This window comes from Triticum aestivum, chromosome 4B, assembly GCF_018294505.1.
Source record: "Triticum aestivum cultivar Chinese Spring chromosome 4B, IWGSC CS RefSeq v2.1, whole genome shotgun sequence".
Classification (NCBI taxonomy): domain Eukaryota; kingdom Viridiplantae; phylum Streptophyta; class Magnoliopsida; order Poales; family Poaceae; genus Triticum; species Triticum aestivum.
This window is the reverse complement of record NC_057804.1, coordinates 540,504,278-540,513,598: the sequence shown is the minus strand read 5'-3', so window position 1 is coordinate 540,513,598 and position 9,321 is coordinate 540,504,278. Positions and strand designations below refer to the sequence as shown.

General features: G+C 51.8%; 1 protein-coding gene across 3 annotated transcripts; it reads right to left on the bottom strand.

Moving 5' to 3' along the window:
• Window positions 1-1,637: 1,637 nt before the first annotated feature.
• On the bottom strand, window positions 1,638-6,245 carry LOC123093160 (protein SOSEKI 2). 3 transcript variants are annotated; one of them, XR_006445129.1, is made up of 7 exons: window positions 5,771-6,233; window positions 5,608-5,677; window positions 5,399-5,514; window positions 4,229-4,865; window positions 3,043-3,096; window positions 2,900-2,947; window positions 1,940-2,030 (listed from the first exon to the last, which is right to left on the bottom strand). XR_006445129.1 is itself a non-coding variant. In XM_044515072.1 (6 exons), exons 1-6 carry the CDS (start codon window positions 6,009-6,011, stop codon window positions 1,904-1,906), a joined length of 1,239 nt encoding a protein of 412 aa, XP_044371007.1. In that variant the 5' UTR covers window positions 6,012-6,245; the 3' UTR covers window positions 1,638-1,903. The 3 variants fall into 3 exon arrangements, 2 of the variants coding, with proteins under 2 accessions (XP_044371007.1, XP_044371008.1); XM_044515072.1 differs by lacking the exon at window positions 3,043-3,096 and having other exon boundaries at window positions 1,638-2,030; window positions 5,771-6,245; XM_044515073.1 differs by having other exon boundaries at window positions 1,638-2,947.
• Window positions 6,246-9,321: the final 3,076 nt, after the last annotated feature.

Sequence of the window (9,321 nt, the reverse complement as noted above, 5' to 3'; positions counted from 1 at the left end):
CTTTTATTCGTTTGGGTCGGCCCAGCGGACACCCATGTCCGCTTTCGTGTTTGGGTCGGCGTTTGCGCCCAACGCTGCCCCAACCCATTTTTTAGATCGCGCGGAAAAAAATTAACACAAGCATTTTGAAATATAAAAACATTAATTAAACATTAATGTCGGTCACAAAGGCCGGCGAGAGTCCACGAGTCCACTTTTATATTAACTAAAACATTAGATAAAACTTAAAACTACGAGGAGGCGCGATGCCCTAGGCGCCCTCGTCGTCGTCGTCGGGGCCGATGAGGTCGATCAACGTCGGCGCCGGGTTAGCCCAAGGGAACGCCGTCGACCAGGCTCTAGCGACATCGTCTGCCGCGGGTTGTACCGCCGTCGGCTGGGCTGACCCACCGCAGGCAAGGCGCTCCTCCTCCTACATCTCGTAGCACTCCTCCTCCGCGTCTCGCTCCAGCTGCTCGAGGTACTCGCTGGCGCTCCTCGGCCAGCCTTCGCTGCCGCTACTCCTCGAGGTAGGCCTGCTCCTGCGTCTCCGTCGTCGGCGGAGGTGGGAGGTGGCGGGGGAGATGGGTGGCTCGGGCCTTGCCCTTGCATTTGACGGAGAAGAAACCCATTGCGGTGGCTACGGGTTTTCACCGACGGGGAGCACAGTGGGGTGGCGAGATGGGTACGGGGGCTTCTGGAAGCGAATGAGGATGCCCCCAACCGCACGCTCGGCTTAAAAAAGGCTGATCGCCATCGCTGACTCGTGGGCCCGCGGTGGGCGATCGTCATTAATAAAGACGACCGCCGTAGTTGGGCGGCCGCCAAGTGGGGACGCGGCGGACACTGAGAGGACGCGCGACGCGTCCGCGCCGATGCATTTTAGCCGCAAATGGATCCGCGTGAACGCGTTTTGCGAATGGTTCGGCGCATTGGACCAGCACTTGGACGGCAACCGACGAAATGGGTACATGCGTTGGAGTTGCTCTTACAGTGTATGCATGGATGACCACTAAACGAGTAGAAATGATTACATGCATTGGCTGATCTTTTTTTTAATTTTTGCATGCATCAATTTAATGCACATTGAAATGTGAACATGTGATTGGAAAAAGTGAAAATAAGACTTATAGTATGGAAAAAATCAAGAAAATGAGATGGGACCGATAAACCGAAAAGAAGAGAGTACTCCTATATAAGATGAATAAGAGGAGTGACGGACGGTCCGAGAATTTAGGCTGATCATAGTGGGGAGTAACTTAGACTAGTAACATGCATATGTTACTAGTCTATGTTACTACCTCTGTAGTGCATAATATCATATAGTAGTATCATAGATGGTCTCATTTATTGCCATGCATAACACATAGTAGCATCACATTTATTATGTTAGGGTATCTATCTATGTTACTATAATCATCTCTTTCTTCTTTAATTACCTGCCACATAAGCACGTTTGCAAGTTCCAAATACATGTTACTACTTATGTTACCCCACTATGGCCAGCCTTAAGGAGAGTTTGAGGGGTTTGGTTGGGTCAACTTTTTGTTTCTCTCTTCTCTTCGATTAGTGGTCAATTTGAGAAGTCCGATGTAGATGTTGTTAGATAGTATCAGGGGGTGTGACATACAGTGTCAGAAATACAGGCACAACGGGCATGATCAATCGATTACTTGCTACGAGTCCGTATCGATACAGTACTACCCACTCTCACCGTTCACATAGACATAGGATCCAAAATTAAGTGCCATGCGTGCTGACTTGTCCAACATCGAACTATTCCTAGATGCTAAGCCTAGCTCTCAATGCTAACCCATGGTCCACAACACACAAGTAGAGATGCTAAACACTCGTGCTACGAGAACTATTACTACATGGTCTGGCTCAAGCAGATTAATCTGGGTAACTAAGCCGAGGCGTGCGCCTATTTCTGTTGCTGCGGCTGCCTCTTCCTGCCCGGGATGCACCTCCCCCTCATCATTCCCTCCTCCCCTCCGATCCTCTCATCCGCCGTCTCCTCGCCGATCGCCCCCACGCCAAGCCTCGAGCCCCTGAATTCAAACACAAAACCATTCTCAGCAGCGATCATATGCATGCGTTGGACGTGAATAGAGCACAGTGATGACAGCTACTGTAGTAGGCTAGGCTAACAGCAGGGAAAATATCTAGTGCTACGGTCCATCTCATGATACGCTGCTCCAAGACCCCATGGTGCGTTGGATCTGCATGCAAGGGATAGGATCAACTCACTTATCTTTTCACATACGCCCCATTGGTACATTTGCATCTTGCCCCTGAAAGGCCTTGCAAAATCATAACAGATCTGCATATTCTGTCCTCAGCAACAAATTCTCTACTGAACTGAGCACTCCTTTTTTCTACTAAACTGAGCTTCCTAGTGGGTCGGTTGCTGCTACCAACATCCAGTGTCAATAAAAAGGGACAGATTAAGGAAATTTACACTTATTAGGAATACATTGCAAGTACACATACATAATTTGTTGCCTGCAACAGATTTCTTCACTCGAATGCAATAAAGAGATGAGTGCAGATATGCTAATACTTTTCCAGAATGAGTTGCTCATTAATTAAGTAGAAGTAGAAGAAAATGTATTGCCACTTGTTTGCATGACTCACAATCCTGAAAGCATGACTATAGCAAGGCAATGGTAACACACTAGTCATGAGCACTATGTGATCACGAGGCAAGTTCACAGAATTCATTCATAGCATCAAAAGATCACTGGAAACAAAATCACTTGAACAAATAAAGTGCACCACATACTGACATCTTTGTCTTCTAGTACTTCACAAATTCACAAGAGTACCACATGGTGACCATATAATATATCTATTTACAAGAGTACCATTTAGTTCACAAATTTACAACGCTAAACAAAACAAGTTTACTGCATACCACCTGATGGGTCTTACTCTCGTTGTACACCATCCGGTGGTGGGCACAGACCTGGGAAAAAAATAAACAATAATAAAAACTTTTGCAAAAACCGAACAACATTGATTATGAAGAATTTCTAAAACACTTTTGTGATGTCAAATAACCTCCATGCATGTTGCATCATCTAATTCCCCTGATCGATTTTGTTGTTTCTTGACCTATAAGACCATGTAAAAAAAATCATTTGTTGATTTACCACAATATGACTTGCAAGACACAACCAAAAGAGTTAGTCCGTTTCTCAAATGTTATAATCGTGCCATTTTTTTGGCTGGCTGGTATTCCTAAATTGTGGTGACTAGTCCATGAGCTAGTCAGCTCTATGTCAGAAACTTATCTGTACTTGGCATGAAGAGCAAATGTGTGCGAGGCTGACATTCTTGTTAGTGAACGGACCTCTTAAGAGCCATGAACTTAACCCTGAATTGCTAAGTACAAAGGGTGTTATTTGTATATTCGCTAGAAGGAGGTGAGCTTATCCAATCCTGTCCCTACAATCCGATCCAACGCACTAAACTGTCTCGGAGGTCTCGGAGCAGCGTAGCATACTCTGAGCCGTAGCACCAGATATGCACTCGCTAGTAGCATGTCTGCTCGTATGTGAAAGGCACTTTCGCCTGCCGATCGATCGATCGAGCGAGCAGAGTGGGCGGTGGCCCGCGCGTGCATTGCACAGTGCACTGAACACTGCAGCAGCGCGATGCAGCTAGGCTAGCCGCCGTGCCACGTGACACGACTAAACGTACAGTGCACCACACAGCCAACGAGAATCCATGGGGCAGTGCACGGTCGGCACGTACGCACGTACGTACGTACTTCCCGCCCGGCAATAATGCCTGTGCTGCGTGCTGCCGCCCATACAATGGTAGTACGTCCTAGCTAGAACCGTGAACAGACCAATGGATCCTGCAATGCTTGGCGCTTTGGCGGCCTTCGTCGTAAGCGACGACATGCACGCATGCATGCAAGCTTTTTTCCTTTCATTTTTACAGGACGAAGGACGTGCATGTTCATCTTTTGACCTCCGTGTCCTGCCATGGCTAAAGACCAAACCTCGTGGGCTACGTTCACATGACATGACCCTAATTATAATGAGTGACCGATGTGACAAGCCGAGTGAGATTATGGGAACTCATATGCGTCCGACAGTGTCATTCAAAGCTACTGCAGCTCACTACGTACTTCAAACTGAGAATATGTATGCCACACGTGACGAACGAAGGAGGATCAGTGGTTGCAAGCAAAGCTGATTATTCGGTTTTTGCAAAAGTTTTTATTATGGCATGCAACCTCTCCTCGGTGTACGAGTTGGAGCGCTTGAGCGACGAAGCAGGCAGCGGGGTGCCCCGGCCACCGCTGTCCACGGTGATGCTGCCGCTGAAGTACTCCTTCTCCTCCGCCCTCATGCGGCCGAACCGCCGGCTCAGCTCGCCGCCAGCCTCCTCCTCCTCGTCGTCATCCTCCGCGCCGGCGCGGGACGACAGCCGGCTCACCAGGCCGCAGCTCCGCCTCGGCTCGGCCCGGCCGCCGCACTTGGCCGGACCGGCGGTGACCGCCCCGCACGCGATGAGCTGCAGGAGCATCGAGCCGGTCCTGTTCGGCTCGGCCTCGTCGCAGCGGCTCGCCTGCTGCGCCGGCGGCGGCTTGTCGGACGACGTCGAGGACGGCGGCGAGGTCTCCTCGACGGGCAGCTCCACGGGGTGGCCACGGTTGGTGCGGGCCGAGACGGGCTTGTTCGGCCCGCCCAGCCGAGCCGCCGCGGCACGCCGGTGGTACGGGTACCCAAGCTCGTCGTCCTCGGGGTCCTCGCCGGCGTCGTCCCGGTAGCCGTCCACGTGCTGCTTGTGGCTGTGCGGGAGGGCCAGCGGCGGCTTGGTTGGCGACCTGTCCGTCACCCGGAGGTGCTGGAACCGATCCGCTGCAACGGCTGGCGATCAGAGAAACGAAAATTAGTTGGACAGTGACCACTGTATTTCTGCCTCGTATAAATTCAGGTTTTACTTCAGACACTGCATTGCATGCCATGAAAGACTTCTGGCGCCACCGTGCATGCATGCATTAATGCCATGGAGAAAAAAGGAGTAGGAATTCTAGCGTTTGAGCCGTTGGATGATAAATTCCTCGCGACTTTCGACGCGGGTGCAGAAAGGGAACGTGCAAGGTGTAAGAAGCTGCTGTAGGTACTTTCGTTTTACCAGCTCCTCTCTCTTGGACCATTCATTTGAAAACGAGCTGACAATGGGGACAGAGAGGCGAAAAGAAGGAAAAGACGGCTTGTTTTTTGCACGAGAAGAAGGAACAAAAAAGTAATGAAGTTATCACAGTATCCCTCATGGCTCATGCTAGGAAGAAGAAGAAGTTTTTGCTTTACATGCGTCATGATTCATGCAAGCCATGTCCATTTCGCAACACGGCCATGGCAGCAGGTAAGTGATGGAGAGGGATTAGCATGATGATTACCGGAAGAACAGCCGGGGAAGATCTCGGAGCCCTTGAGGACGTACTCCACGCCGTCGGACGGGTATATCACGTCGCTCTCCGAGAGGTCGTTCCACACGTAGCCGTTCTTGTAGTTCCTTCAAATCAAAGGGCAATACAAATGCAAAACCATGAGTACATTTTCATGAGAATACGTACGGGGCGTGTACAGTAAACGACCCGGCACCTACCTCTTGCAAGACCACGAGAAGAGAGCAGGCATGCCTTTGCCCCTCAGCAGCGTAAGCTTGTCCATCACATCTTCGCACCAACAAAAGTGGACCGTCGATCAGCCATGGCCAGAAACGAAAGACCAGGAACGCAGAGGAAGCTGCAGATGGAAGAGGTGCCTACCTTTGAGGCGCAGCGGCTGGTGGGGATGCTGCGCGAGCTCCATGAAGTGCGGGTGCTCGAGCTGGCCGTTGCGGCAGAGGTAGTAGATGATCTGCACCCGCCTCATGGGCCTCGCCGGCGCCGACCTCGCCGTCACCGCCGACGCGTACGCAGGCCTGCCGCGCTCCGGGCTGGCCTCCATCTGCGCCCTGCCGCCGCCCGCGTGGTGATGGAGCTTCCTCCCCTCTCCCGCCGCCTCCATTTCCTTTCGCCTCACTACTCACTCACTCTGGCTAGCTGCAAACCTGCAACTGCAATGCAACTACGGCCCCGCTAGAACAGAAGTCAAGCCGTTTATATTAGAAGAGCGGGCGCTCTGCTCTGCTCTGCGCTGCGGGCTGGTGGGCGTTGGTTTGGCGCCGGGCCCCGCAGGTTTTTACTAGAGAAGACTATGCAACGAGCAGGGTGGCGAGGGGGGTTGAGGACTTGAGGTCATCATCATGCTACTATGATCGGCCGATGCGTGTGGAGTGGGGCTGGAACATCCTAGTACCAAGCGCCCATGCTCCACTGTTCTCACTCCTCTTTACACACACATAGGTCGTCACTGCTACGTGTAGTATGTCACATCGCGCGCTTTGCGGTGCTCAAAAGAGCCCAACCACCCGTCCATCAGTGCCACCCGTCCGTGTATCTCGCCAGCCCGCCCAACTTTCAGTTTTCACCGTGTCGCCTCGATCGCCAGGTTGGGTAATTACCGTGTCTTTATTTATTTACTTACTCGATCCGGTCGACCGACCCATTTTCAGCGGCGGCACCAGCGCACGCTCGATGCCATGGGAAGTGAAAATTAGCCCCGTATAGACTTTGGGCAGCGCGGCGCAGGGCGTCATCAAGCAAGCATGCACCGCCACTGTCGCGCAATAAGTGCACTTGCCACGGCGAGCACTGGCGCCGCTGGCCGCGCGCGCGCCGGGTCCGGAGTCCGGACCCGGCCTGGCCGCCTCTGCCGCTTGAGCGTGGAGGAAGGGCCCCTCCGGTTGGGTTTGGGTCATTGGGCGGGTCAAGCGCTAGTCGACCGCCTCAAATCTGAGACTTGTTGAGCGGATGATGAGAGGGATTGCAGATTTTGCGAGCTACCCGGCGCGCGCGAGCTTGGATCTGATTTGATGGGGCGGGACCGCGGGAGGCTTCGGCAGATTGTTGTTTCTGCAGACGGATTAGCCCAGCTTTAGCTTTGGTGGGTCATTGGATCCAATGCATGCACGAGATCGATTTTTTTTTTATGTTTTGACACAAGATCGAATGAGCCTGCGAGTTCGCGGGGCCGGCGGGAGGTAGATAGGATGAATCCAAACGCCTCATCCACGGTCTTGGGCTTGCACTGCACCTCGTTGAGTTTTGTTCGTTTGCTGTTCTATTGGTACAACGTTGTGCACTAGCGGATCGATAGGGTTTTCCAGGTTTGGATTGCAGTCTATTTCCGCTACTTATCAAAATCAGTTTAGCTGCACGTCAGTCGCCTGAAAAAGCATTTTGGGCTAGTCGATTTGGGAAGAAACAAGCAGCCGACGGAGAAAAGGAAGAAGCACCCGACGGAGAAAAGGACAAGAAAACACCAGTCACTACTTGTTGGAGAAGTTTCTTGTTTCTTTCGCTCGTCTCTGTTCACAAACCACACCGCTGTCTCGCCCGATCTTTCCTTGTTCCTTCGCCGTCCACCTCAATCGGTCGACCCCCTCCTCTCTCATCGTTCCAACCTCTCTTCGCCGAGGAACAAGAAGGCGAGGACCCGTTCAAGCCCTCCGCTGCAGTCGATGGGCTGGATCCTGTATATGCTTTTTGGTGAGAGACAACATCTCCGGCGGGCGGCGAGATCTCGTGTGCCGGGGACTACTTTACGCGTATCAACATCAAGATGAATCTGAGCAAAATTTCCCCCGCTCCTCCCAAATGGCGATGCAAAATTTCCCTGGGCTTTTCGCTTTGCCATGAATTTTCAGTCCGGTGCAGCTCTACCCCGTGTACATCTCCCCAAGCAACCAAATAAGGCCTTATGGTGGTAGATGACCCCGTCATCTATCTTAGGACGGCAGATGACCCCATTATCTATCTTTAAGGGTGGTGCAGGTTCGTTTGAAAAAAATGGTCATCGCCGGAGTTAGAGTGATGACAGGGAGTGGCAACAGCACGTGGATGGTAGGCGGTTGAGGGGAGGGCGAGGCGATCGAAGAGGTTGGCGCGGGAGCTCCACGGGCCACGGGTGGTGGTGGCCGGCGATTCGGCCAATCCTACCTTGGGCGCTTGAGGAAGAAGAAGAACGTGGACGCTGGAGGTTGGAGAAGCACTTGTGACCGCTTGTATTGCATCGGACAGATCAAACAAATCGACTGACCCAAATTGATTTTTTAATTTACTTACCTCTATCCAATCCCAAAATCAGTTTAGATGCACATTAGTCACCTGAAAAAGCATTTTGTGTCAGTCGATTCCGCAAGGAAGAAGCAGCCAATGAAGGAAAGGAAGAAGCAGCCGCCGGCTCACCGGAGGAGCCCTTTGGGTCTATCTTGTGGTGGCACGTGACACCGTTATTTATCTTAGGATGGCAGATGGCCCCATTATCTATCTTAGGAATGTGGGGGTGGTGCAGGTTCGCCGAAAAAAACTGATCGTCGCCGGAGTTAGAGGAATGACTAGGAGTGGCGGCATCACGTCGGTGGTTGGTGGTTGAAGGGAGGGCGCGAGGCGACGAGGTTGGCGCGGGAGCGCCGCAGGCCACGGGTGGTGGTGGCTGGCTATTCATCCGGTGATACCTTGGGCGGTTGACAAAGAAGAAGAATGTGGACGCTAGAGGTTGAGGAAGCAATCTTGACCACCTTTATTGCATCGGGCAGATCAAAACAGATCGATTGACCAAAATTGATTTTTCAATTGACTTACCCATAGCCAATCCCTATCAAAATTGGCTCGAAACTAGAAGAGTGAAATTGGAAATGGCCGCCCTGCCTGCGCTGATGCAGATATTCTCACCAATGAGACGGGCATGATGGTCAGCAGTGTGTGCCGTCAAGACCAAGCAGCGCATGGTTGCATTGCATGCATGCGACGCTGCGAGCAGCAGGACGGCAACAAAGTGGTACGTGCGTAACTGTGCACGAAAGCGCGCAATTGCAACCTCGTGGACATCGACCGAGCACATTGAAGCCTACACTGTAGCCCAATTCATTTCGAATGTCTGGTAGGCATTCTGACCATCATCTGATGCCCACGTCTTTGGCAAGACTTAGATGTTGTTTGTTTCTTTAGTCCTAGGACTTTTTTCTAATCTCTGGAAGACTCTCAAGGAGATGCTTCTAAGGACTTTTAGCAAAAACCCAAAAAAGTCCCACCCTGTTTGGTTTGCTAGGGATTTTTTTAGTCCCTACACCAAAAAGTCTCTGGAAACAAACACATCCTTACTAGGCACCAACTTTATTACGAAGCCCTTAGACTGCGCCGACGCACGCGTGCAGGATTGACATCATGCATGGCAGGTGTGCGTCGAAGAAACAAACCGGTTTGCGAATTGCGAT

Excerpts from the sequence above, each read along its gene's own strand:
- LOC123093160 (XM_044515072.1), bottom strand. The coding sequence starts at position 6,011 with ATGGAGGCGGCGGGAGAGGGGAGGAAGCTCCATCACCACGCGGGCGGC. Across the intron at positions 5,515-5,607 it reads TTCTCGTGGTCTTGCAAGAG|GAACTACAAGAACGGCTACG; the intron begins GTAGGTGCCGGG and ends TTTGATTTGAAG. Across the intron at positions 2,948-4,228 it reads AACTCGTACACCGAGGAGAG|GTCTGTGCCCACCACCGGAT; the intron begins GTTGCATGCCAT and ends TTTTTTTCCCAG.